This window comes from Mastigoproctus giganteus, chromosome 6, assembly GCF_048544385.1.
Source record: "Mastigoproctus giganteus isolate SK-2022 chromosome 6, ASM4854438v1, whole genome shotgun sequence".
In the NCBI taxonomy this organism is placed as follows: Eukaryota; Metazoa; Arthropoda; class Arachnida; order Uropygi; family Thelyphonidae; genus Mastigoproctus; species Mastigoproctus giganteus.
In genome coordinates, this window is record NC_143580.1 from 206308415 (window position 1) to 206321288 (window position 12874).

At 37.2% G+C, this 12874-nt stretch overlaps 1 protein-coding gene across 2 annotated transcripts in view; it reads left to right on the forward strand.

Annotated features, from left to right (window-relative positions):
• LOC150084902 (kinesin light chain-like) overlaps positions 1-12874 on the forward strand; it is a 172916-nt gene that overhangs the window by 103155 nt on the left and 56887 nt on the right. For both annotated transcript variants that reach the window (XM_090376696.1, XM_090376697.1), the window contains exon 8: positions 11995-12168. In XM_090376696.1, the coding sequence (XP_090232822.1) occupies positions 11995-12168 (174 nt within the window). The remainder of the gene's footprint in view (positions 1-11994; positions 12169-12874) is intronic.

A 12874-nucleotide genomic window follows, 5' to 3' on the forward strand; every position in this document is an offset into this window, starting at 1 on the left:
AAGTTATGTTCCTTCAACCGTAAGAATTAAAAGAATGCTATCATCATTTTCTTCACTGTCTTCGTCGACTTCCATGGGCTTTGGTCCTGCCTTATTAAAACAGTTTTTGATGGTCTATGATGTGACCTTATCCCATGCTTCGCTCATGAAGTTGGATGGTATCAAGAACTGAAATTTAAATTTTTTTCATTTCTTTCAATAGATTCTGTAGTTTCCAATAGGAATAGAATCCTTTATCCCACACTCCACTTTAAAATCTCGTCCTTTATCTAAACCTTAGTTTTCAAATAAATGTGCTAAGGCTGTTCAAGAGAAGAATGTTGCATATCGTAATTGGCTTGTTTCCAATTCTTCAGTATCATTTTCTGCCTACACCAAAGCTTACAACAGTAAAGCAGTTATTAATCAGTCCAAACTAGATTTTGAACAGGCTAAGAGTAGAAAACTTGCTTCTTGCCCAAGTGGTAGCCAAGCATTCTGGTCTCTTGCCAAAGCTATTGGCCGCAACTCTTGCCCATCTCTGCTCCCACCTCTGTCAAAACCAGATGGTTCTGTTGTCACTTCAGCCAAGGATAAAGCTGACCTGCTAGCATCCCATTTTCCTTCCAACTCGTGTATTAATGATCTTGGTAAAACACCTCCACCATTCCCAACACACTCCATTCAATGCCTCCTGTGGTCTTCCGTCAAAAGGATGTCAGAAGAATTTTGACCAATCTTGATGCTAAGAAAGCTCCAGGTCCTGATGGTATTTTTCCACTTGTTCTCAAAACCTGTGCTCCTGAACTTACTTCTGTTCTTTGCCGCCTTTTTTTTACATTCTTATTCCAAAGGTGTTTTTCCTTCTGCTTGAAAATTTGCTCATATCCAGCGAGTTCCTAAAAAGGATGACAAATCCCTCCCGTCCAATTATCATCCCATTGCAATTACTTCTACTCTATCTAAAGTAATGGAGAAATCAATTAACCGTCAACACTTAAACTACCCAGAAACCTTCTGTCTGATCGTTGATCAGACAGAAGGTTTCTAGGTAGTATGGATTCCGTCGGTATCGTTCCACTGGTGATATTCTGGCTTATGTTACCCATTTATGGACAAATTCAATGGAAAAGTTCGATGAAATACAAGCAGTTGCTCTTGACATCTCAAAGGCTTTTGATCGTGTTTGGCATAAAGGTCTTCTAAACAAGCTTCCATCTTATGGTTTGCCAACTGTTTTTTGTAATTGGTTATCCAGTTTTCTCTCGGATCGCTCACAGAGGGTGATGGTAGATCTCCCTGTCTTCTAACTTCTCCACTAATGCTGGTGTCCCCTACGGTTCAGTTCTTTCCCCCACTCTTTTCCTCTTGTATATTAATGACCTTCTTCCATTGACTGGAAATCCTATTCATATTTTTGCCGATGATAGCACATTGCATTCCACTTTCCATTTTGAGAAACCTTGCCCTGCTCAGTCATTTTGAATTTCTCGAATATCCACTACCAATTCCTTAAATGTCGATCTCCAGGTAATTCTCCAGTGGGGCAAAAACAATTTAGTTGATTTCAGTCCTCCTAAAATTCAGTCTTGTCTTATATCTTGCAAAAAGGATTCTTCTGCACCTATACTTAACTTTGGTGACACTCCTATCTCTAGGCAAAATGATATCTTTTTTGGGGATTACCTTGACTTCTAATCTCTCTTGGCACATGCACATTACAAATATTGCTTCCTCTGCATGTAAAAAACTTGGTTTTCTCTTTCGCTCTCGGCCTTACTTTTCTTCCAAACAACTGTTCACTCTGTACAAATCACAAATCTGCTCTACCAAGGAATATTGTTCCCACATCTGGGGCAGTGCTTCCAAAACCTCTCTCGGGCTTCTAGATTCCATTCGGAAGAGGGTTAGGTTAATTAATGACTCCCATCTAACAGAGTCTCTGCACTTGCTGTCTCATAGATGTACTGTGAGACAGCGAGTGCAGAGACTCTGCACTCTGCACTCGCTGTCTCTGCACTCGCTGTCTCTGCACTCGCTGTCTCATAGATGTACTGTTTCTGCTGCATGCCTTTTCTGCAGATACTTCCATGGGCACTGTTCCATGGGAATTGGCTTTTATAATTCCCATCTCTCTTTCAAAACAGTCCGAACACGTGCTGCCACCAGCCAACATCCATTTACTAACTTCCAACTTCAAATTCACAGAACCAACTTTTCATCTTCCTTGTTTATTCATTAAACTGCTGTTTTCTGGAACAACCTTCCTTCATACGTATTTCCTGAAAATTAGTCTACAGAAGTTCAAGTCTAATGTCAACAAATATCTTTCGTCTTCTCAACCTCCAACCCAAGCACGGTACTAAGTAATATAGGTTCTAATACCCCTCGTGTTTGGGGTTTTGATAAAAAAAAAAAAAAAAAAAAAAATACTGTACACTTTACTTCAAAAACACATTTAAGTAGAAGTGTGTGTACATTTAGGAAGGTAGAAAATGTTTAAGATTTTAATCATTAATTAGGCAGCAGGTTCACTCTGAATAGTAACATAAAATGGCACGTGGCACCTGACAGGCCTCCAACTAGGTCTTATTCTCGAAAATCATTTTGATTTTTTAAAATTCTAGTTGCAGTATACCAATATTTGACATATTTTGAATGTATTGGTTATTATTTTGAGTGCATTGTTAACTTTTTACTTTTAATTTAAAATTTTAAATTTATAAATATTATTTTTTGACCGATGTCATTTTCATTTAAATTGTTTGTTAGTTCTCAAAATCAGATGATAAAACCTCACAAACCTAAAATATAAGCATGAGGGTATTAGTTATTTTCATTTTCCAGTATAAAATTTATAAGGGTATGGAATTGAGAAATTAAATTTCACACCCACATTTCTACTTCTGTCTTGCATATAGAAGCAGAAATATGCAGACGCTTTTATTAATTCTACTGAAAATTTAAAAAAAAAAAACTCTAAATATAAAGTATAAACATTAATTATTTGTTATTTCTGTTTTCAAGTTGACAAAATTCTTAAGAACTAAATTTCAAAATTACACAGGTGCATATATTTCTGCTTATGAAAATTCTAATTTTGATCACTTTGATTCTTATTCAAGTCTCAGCTACATAGTTTAAAATAAGCTGATATTAGTACTAGTACTAACACTAGGTGGTAGATGACTCTCATTAACCAGCACAATACCACCACTTCACTTATTAGAGGCTTTGCTCTGGAGACTAAACACGAAATTAGTGTTTAGCCGTCAGAGCAAAGTTTCCGGCATCCACTTTCTCCACCCCATCTCCTTCAACCCATGCACATTACTACTAATATCATATAATACTGTCATATAACACTATAATATAATACTATCATATAATAATAATAATAATATAATACTAATATTTACAAATACTAACAACTGGGTGGTAGCTGAGTCTCATCAACCTTGTAATGCCATCACTTTGCTTATTGGAGACCTGAAGTGGTGAAACTCATGTTTTGTGTCCATAGCAAAGTTTCCCTTTCCCTATCTCCCTCAACTCGTGCATGTGTACTGTAGGTTTTGATACCTTTTGTGTTTGGGGTTTTCATAAAAAAAATAAAAAAGAAGAAGAAACTACCTGCAGTTATCTCAGCATTCTTCATGTCATCTATTAAGACTACAAATTCAGAAACAGGAAGAAGGCTACATTCTCATCTCATTGTACCATTAACAGCAGTTCATTAACATTCAGCATAAGTAGCTTTACACAAATTCCCATGAAAACAATAAAATTGCATGAACTTTCCATTTATAAGGTGAGCTAGCAGCACAAATCAGACTTTAATCTTTCCTCATTAATTTTTACAATAAGAGTATTCCTTAGGGAAAAATCAAATCTGAGACAAGCTGTTTTGCACAAGGACTAGGAACTGCTGTCAAGATTATTTCAGTTTAACTCAAGTTTATAATTAACTTTAGTCTGCTATTTATGGCCATATAGTTGTCACTTGAATAATTGGTGGAATTTAGTGGTGGTTTGGTATACATAAGTTGTCACTTGAAAGCTTATCTGTCACATAACACTTATTGATTGACAGGGGAACCTTAACTTTGGGGATGCATTTTTGCACATGCCTATTTTGTGACGTCTGAATTGTTGGCCATCATGGCAGGTGCTCAAACCAACCATCCATTCATGAGTGGTGGAACCATTACACAAAGATACTATTAACATTGTGGCAGCATGGGATGGTTGTCTGCCATGAAGTGTACTTGAAAATTCTTGTGAAAATATTGCTTGAAACTTTAAGGGAGGCTCCATTTTCAGCAACAGTGGGTTGTACAAATAGGAAATTGCCCAAGAAATCAAAGGTAGGTCAATGAAGAGGATGGCAACTTTTTTTTTTTTTTTTTTTTTTCTACTGCTGGAAAACTTGCATAGGAAGCAATGGACATGAACATAAGTTTGGACAGAAGCCTGCAGTTTCATCTTGGATCAGACAATTTTTTGCAGCCCACAAGGAGATTTGTGTGCTTAAAATTAGTGAAAAGCAAGACAACAATTAGATGCAGTTCCTAATGCTTTCCTCCTCTGTTCCCATTTCAACTGCCTCTCTTAGACTCTCCATGCACTACCTCTCTCTCTGTCTCTCTCTTGGACCTCCAGCCATGTCCTGCCACCACTAGAGCTATTTGATGAGGACAACTCCCATGTTACCTGCCCTGATATCAACCCTGCAGATGTCACTCCAGCACTACACCCACTGTGTAAAATCTCTATTACCACCTTCCATCATCTCAACTATCTAAGCCAATGTGTTTGTTTGCTTTTATTGGTAAATACTGGCTTAAGATGATTATTTAAAACCTTCCTTTATCTATTATTATATAAATAATATAAATTGTAGGGTACAGATGTGTGAACCAGTTCACCCATCTCCTTCAACCCATGCACATTAATGGATGGGTTATTCAACCCATCCATTTCCACAACAGATGGAAGCCCATTTCCAACAATCAACCACCTGCTGGCTGAAGGCAAACTTCCACACATCTGTCCTGCAACTATCCTTCCTCAACATGAATTTATGCCCCTTCGTGTGTAGTCTCAGCAAGTGGAAGAATGCCATTAACATTCAGCTTACCCGATCCAATCAAGGCTTTAAACACCTCAGTCAGATCCCCCCCCCTTACCCTTACAGGTGCCTGGTCTCGTGGTGCCTAATTTGCAAAATTGAATTCTTTCTAGTTAAGAGCACCCTCTTTTCCCCTTCACCAATCTGGTTGCCCTTCTTTGCATCCATTCCAGCAGATCTACATCCTTCCTAAAATGAGGCCTCCAGACCTGTATACAGTACTCAAGGTGCATCCTAACCATGGCCTTATACAAAGGGATAATCACCTCCTTATCCCTGCTAGCAAAGTTTCTGTATATCATTGACAAAACTCCATGAGCTGTCCTAGCAGCATGTCTGCACTGCTCCGAGAATTTCCTGTCTGACTGCACAATTACCCCCAGACTCTAAGTGTAGTAAAACACAGTTGATAAGTTACTCTGGGGGTTACTGCTAGCCATGGCAGTACTCTGAATTTCTAAATATTAAACTTCGACCACCATTTCTCAGCCCATCAACCCAGTTTTCCTTGATCTTGTTGCAATAGGTCACCCTGATGACTGTCATTAACCACCCTTCCAACCTTTGTGTCATCTGCAAACTTAGACATTAATCCCAAAAAACTTCATCAATATCATTGATAAATAATGAAAACAACAATGGACCCAGCATTGAGCTCTGGGGAACTCCACTAAGAACATTAGTCCATGAAGAGCAGTGCCCATTGATAACCATTACTTTATCCATAGCAGTAACTTGCCCTTGATGCCACATTGCTCTAGTTTGTACAGCAGTCTTTTATGTGCAACTGTATCAAAAGCCTTCCTGAAATCTAAGTATATGATGTCAAAATTATTTTTTGCATCCAGTTCCTTGGTCACTACATCATAGTAACCTATCAGATTGGTTAGACAAGACCGCCTCTTGACAAATCCACTGTGTGATTGTGGTATAATTGCATGCATGTCCAAATGGTCCTGCATTATTTCAATAACCAGTGATTCCATTATTTTCCCTGGAACAGATGTTAAGCTAACAAGTCTGTAATTACTCATGTCGCCTTTTGATCCCCCCTCTATGAACTGGGGATATATTTGCACTTCTCTGTAGCCAAGTGGTCAGAAGTTGAGTGTAGTAGCACATGCTCTTTGACCAGGGTTTAAGCCCCTGACTGCTAAACACGGTCAATCTGCCAACCCGTGCTGGACCAGCATGGCAGATTAGGGTTCAATTCCCTCAACACGAATTGTTGAGGAGGCTTCCATCCTGCAGTGGGTTGATGATGGCTGCAGTTTACCTTTACCTTTTTGTACTTCTACAGTCCATAGGGACCTCTCCTGAATTCAAGAATGCCCTCATAAGTATGTCTAAGGCTTTGCTTACCTCCGTTGCTGCCTCCCTTAATATAATTGGATAGATTCCATCTGCCCCAGTTGCCTTTTTTTATGTCCATCCTCAACAATTTCTCCTCCACTTTGATTTCAGTTATCACAATGTCATTTAGCAACTCATTGGATTTTGATAAAAAAGGGCAGTTCTATGAATCAGGATTATATTATGTGCTCTCTTTGTGTAGCTACCTTTAGCAGGATGTGATACAGCCATAGGGAATACCTTTGTGTATTCATTGCAAAGATCATGAGGAAGTAAAGTACAAAATCAGCATTATGGGTTTATACATCTTCAGCACGAGACAGTGACATCCTCCACAGCAGAAAAGTAACTAGAGTTTCTGATTTGATCGCCAGGGAAATGGGGAAATATATTGCACCAAAAAAAGGACAGATGGAATAGGACCACAATATGTCTACTGGAGGGGTGGGGGCTAAGTTTGATGATGTTGTAGAGCAGCTATCATCTTTTAAGGGCAGAAAAGGTGATATTCTTGTGCAAATTGGTACTAATGATATTAAGAGTATGGGATCTGAAGATTTAATTAACAAATGCAGTGCAGTGTTAAAAAAAGTTGTCAGTTAGGATTGAAATTGGAAGTGTCTGCAATTCTCTTCGGACATGACAGGTACATTATGATGAGAGCCTCGTCAATTAATTTGGCCCTTAAGTGACTGCGCAAAGCTCATGGGGTAGAATTTTTCTCAGCGTAGTCTGTGCTTGTTAACAGGAGAGACTTTTTATAGCGGTAGAATACACTTAAATAGAAGTGCAAGAATATTTGCTGATTTATCAGGGCAGTGTTAGGTGGATCAGAAACTGCTAGTGGGGGGACACACTCACTAATAGATTAACAGTAGCTGTAGGCAGAGATGCAGGTTATTCTTGCACTGTTTCTATTGGAATGTGCAGCAGCCTGGAAAGCAAGGTGCCGTGGATTTCGAGGCCTGCTGGGGGTCTTCATGGAATAAGCAAATACATGGGCTGTGTTAGAGTAACTAAGAGTGAAAACACATTCGCACCAATGCTAGGAGCATCGTAAATAAATTTGGAATTGAAGTATTGGCCAAGTTATCAAATGCAAACATTGTGAGGATATTGAAGACATGGTGTTACTCAGATATAAGGGATTCGGAATTTGAATATTGGGGAGGGGTACAATGTGTAGAGAAAGAACAGACAGGACAGAAGGGATTTCACTCACTACTAGACAAGATAGATTAAAAATTTCTGCTTGTCTTTATTGGCATTATAAAGTCCGAAATGAAACTTTGCATAATTTTCCTCACAGTTCAGCTTATGGTTTCCTCTGCTAGTTGTGGCTGACAGGCCATAAAATGAAGTTTTCATAAAATAAAAATTTTTTCTTATTTCTGGATAAATTTATTTATGATAGCTGTGTGCCAGCTATTTTCCTTGTTTGTGCCATTGGTTCTTTCCTTATTTGTGCCATTGTGGCAAACCATAGATTTGGTTTGCCATAGTTATAGTTATCAGTTTTGTAGAATGGCTCATGTACCATTAATTTGGATATGATATTGTTGAGAAACTATTTTGAAGAGAAACTTTCAAGATTTAAAAAAGTCAGTCTTACACCAGCAAGGTACACAATATTTAGCCTAGGATGTCAAAAAGAGCACCAAATGAAGACCTGGAACCATCCTTGAGGATGAGCAATGTGAAAAGTAATAGTATTTGCCATATAGTGCAAGGAAGTCACATGCTTTTGCTGCACTAGCAAAAAAAAAAAAAAAAAAAAAAAAACATCCAACTAAGTAGATAAGAAAACACATTATATGCTCTTCTCTCCTCACACAGATAAGTATCCAGTTGACCTTTCAATTTATTCAAACTGTCAGCCTTGACTACCTACGAGGGCAACTTGTTCCAGCTATCAACGACTTGCTGGCTAAAAGAAAACTTTCTACAATCTAGTCTAAACCTCAATCCCCGTAATTTGTTTATGACCCCTTGTTCTGGAATTCTTTAGAACAGTAAGAATTCCACTTCCATTCATTTTTCTAATCCCCCTCAGAGCCTTATAAACCTCAATCAGATCATCTCTGAGGTGCCTAGTTGCAAGCTCTATAGCCCACATAATATGGAGTCTTTCCTCATATGGTTGTCCTTCTGCTGATCTCGCCATTCAAGTTACCTGTCCTTGGATATGATATTGTTGAGAATTGTGTCAGTCTTGTTTTTTCAGATGAGGTCTCCATACTTGAATACAGTATTCCAAATGTGGTCTTACAATTTTGACCACATTTGAAATACTGTATTCAAGATTATGACCTCCCTATCTCTACAGGATAGCATTCGATAAATCATTAATAGAACACCATGGGCTTTCCTGACTACCTCTTTACACTGCTCAGAAAACTTCATATCTGCCCATATTTTAACTCCCCGATCCCATCCCTTTCTTCCTCCACTGTTTTTAATTCAATCCCACCAAGTGTATAATTTATTTGTGGGTTGCTATTCCCCAAGTGTAAGACCCATTTAGCAGCATTAAAACATAGATGCCACTTCTCTGACCATCTTGAACAGACTTGAAGTCTGCTCAAGTCATCCTGAAGGAGTGCTGCTTGGCACTGATCATTAACAACTCTGCCAGTTTTTATGTCATCTGCAAATTTTGACATCACTTCTTCCATCCCTTTGTCGATGTAATTTATGAAAATGAGAAACAACAGTGGTCCAAGAACCAATCCTTGAGGGACTTCACTCCCGATATTACACCAATCTGCAGAATATCCATTAATCACAACCCTCTGCCTTCTGCTTTGCAGCCACCCAGTAATCCATCTTAGAATCTTAATAGTAATCCTAACCTGTTCGAACTTATGCAGTAACCTTTTATGAGGAACTGAGTCAGATGATTTTCTAAAATCCAAATAAACTATATTGAAATTACCCCTAAATCCAGCTCATGAATAACTGTGTCAAAGCAGCTTAATAAGTTAGTTAAGCATGCTTTACCTTAACAAAGCCACATTGTATGTGTCCTTCAGAATGCTATATCTATCTAAATGGCCCTAGATTTCACTCTTAATCATTACCTCTAAGATTTTTCCTACTGCTGAAGTCAGACTAACTGGTCTTTAGTTAACAACTTCGCTCCTAAAACTGCTTTTATGTATTGACATAAAATTGGAGAAGTGCCGATGTATTGACAATACATTGGCACTTCTCCAATCCAAAGGAACTTCCCCTGAGTATAAAGATGCCTTCATAATTAACATCAATGGTTCAGTACACTCCATTGCACTCTCCCTCAAAACTACAAGGTATATGCCATCAACTCTGGGAGTCTTACTTGCCTTTATGCTCAAAGGTTAGAAAAACAATAAAACAATATTAGCAATATTAGCCCTATTATATTAGCAATTGTTGTCTTAACCAGGAGTTCAAATTCAGCCATATTATTGGTAATACTCCTGACATTACTGTAGACACAGTTGAGACTAAGTAATCTTCTATAGTTTACTACCGACATGCCCCTTGAAGTTATTTAGGTTTGTATTCCAGCTATATCTTCCCTCTCATTTGCTACCCTCAGAACAACTTATCTTCATTGGCTGTTGTGGAAACAAACAAGAATTCATGAGGTGAGTGCAGTATTACTTTGATCCATATAATCAGATAAATATTGATCTAAATATTCACACGTAATCACAGGAATCCAATATATTCACATAATGAGTGGCAAAGTTCCTCTCACTCTTTTAAAAGGAAAATAAGGATAGAAAAAAAAAAATTGATCTGGGAAAGGTTCTAAAGGAAAGAAATATTTTCCATTTTGAAGTTTTTAAGTTAAATTCATTAAAAAAAATATGTATGAAGAAAGTCCTCAAAAGCAATCATCTATTGGAAGAAGAAACCTAAACAAGAGCAGTCTACAAGATTTAGAGCCATTACAAAAGATCATAAATGAAGATACCACAAAGGCCAGTACTATTTTTCTTCCAGAGAAAATCTCTGCTGCATTCTGTGTTTGCTTTGCAATGACTGCTGCAACATTTTGTTGGCCTTTATCGTTACAAGACACTGTAAACAGTGGATTCTACTTGCATGTGCTTGAAGGTGATGTAGTGAACAGTTTCACAATGGTAAACTATTAATGCAGGATGGTGCTCCTCCACATTTTGCACTGATCATTAGTGCTTAGCTCTACAATTTTTTTTTGTTTGAAGGTAGCTATGATATTGTGAATCAATGAATGGGCTGTGCCAAGAGCCCATATTTAACACTTTGTAGCTTTTTCATATGGGGTTGTGCCAAAGAAACGGTTTACAAAATCTCTCCAAGTACTTGTACTGGAAGAAAAAAAATCAAACTGTTTTGGAAAACATTTCGGCTATCTTTATGCAAAAATCTGGATTATGTATCTGTTATGGATGCAATGGAAATAGAAAAACATTGTGAACGTAATTTCATTAAATATTCTACAAACCAATGCACAAACTCTTTCTGTATATGCTCTACTTTTGTAGTTAAAATGAATATACAGAGTTAGTTTTATTATTAGTATTAGCCATGTGATGCAAGAAAGTCCTGGGCCTCTGCTGCTGTGACCAAAAAAAAAAATAACAATAAACCACATATTTGACTCTGTTCTCACTCTAAGTATCTATCCAACAGTGCCCCCTCCCTCCTAATTTGAATTTATGACCTCTTAGTTTTGGAACCATAACAGTGAAAATCTTTTCCTTATTAATTTTACTTTCCTCTCAGAGACTTATACACCTCAATTTCCTCCTCTGCAGCACACACATTTGAAGTCTTTCCTTATGTGGTTGTCCTTTTGCTGATTGCATCAGGTGTATTGCCTGTCTTTGGATCCTTTTAAGAAGCTTAGTCTTTTTTTTTAGGTGCAGTCTTCATACATGGATGCAGTATTTCAAGTGTGGTCTCACAGTTGCCTTATACAGTGATATAAGACAACCATATATTTATCAAACTTTCTATTTGTTTAAAATTTGATAAATCATAGATAGGGCACCATGGGCCCTCCTTGTTGCCTGTCTATGCTGCTTGGAGACCTTCCCCGACCATACTGTTATTTCCAAATCTCTTTCTTCCTGTACTGTTTTTAGTTCAACCCCACCAAGTTTTTAAATTATTTTTGGTTTGCTGTTCCCCAAGTGTAAGACCTTGCATTTTGCTGCTTTGGTTGCTGGACATCCTGTATATCTGAATATATCAAATTGATGAATATTAGTTCTCATTCAGATATAGATGTTCTTCTTTCACCAGTATAGCTGAAGTCTTTTTATGTTTCCTGGGAAAATTGGTGGTTCTTCTTCATTCCCAGAACAACTAACTTATGTATGGTAAAAATTTATTGTACACAGCAAGAACTTTTCATGCTTTAAATCACTATTTAAAGTAAATTGTATTTAAAATCTGAATGGGTGAATTATTCATACATTCATTCTGAATTTTCATTTATTGCATTATTTTATATTATGTGTCATCTTTTGTTGTATATGATAAAATAATTGCTGTAGGTACTTGGAAAGAACCATCCAGATGTAGCCAAACAGCTCAACAATTTAGCTCTGTTGTGTCAGAATCAGGGAAAGTATGAAGAAGTTGAACAGTATTATCAACGTGCTTTAGAAATTTATGAAAAAACCCTTGGACCAGATGATCCCAATGTTGCTAAAACAAAGAACAACCTGGTAAGTTAGCAATCATGTGATATTATTTAGTATTAACATTCTTCATTATCTCAGTCAATTATGTTTTTCAGAGTACTGCTTCAGATGGGCAAAAAGATGTAATTTTTGTTATCAATAAAATGACAGGTAATGTTTTTGCACCTGTCATTTTATCCATAACATGAGAGAGAGAGAGAGAGAGAGAGAGAGAGAGAGAGAGAGAGAGAGAGAGAGAGAGAGAGAGAGAGAGAGAGAGAGAGAGAGGGGGAGGGAGGGAGGATGGGGGGGAATATTGGGTAGTTTTGACTAGTTACTTAGTGTTGCTTGGGGAAAGTTAGGTCAACTTGTACTGACTCCCAACACACACTGGCTGTTAACTTTCTCTTTTTTTTTTTTTTTTTTTTTTTTGATGTTCTAATTTGATGACCTATGAAACCATTCAGTCATTGAAAAAAATAACTTGACACAATAAAACATTCTGTTAAAAAAAAAATAGTACATTAAATTTTAAAACTTAACTTGGCTATAACAACTTAAATATAACATGAATTTAAATATAACATACAACTTAAATATAACATAAATATAAGTATGAATTTTTTGGTTTAACGAGACATTTAGGCAAATCTTAAAACATTTCTTCTTGGTTTGCTAAATCTATATTCAGAACACCCAAGTTCAACATCAATTCTAATGTTCCTTTTGGAGGTTTTAGAAGAAAAAAACC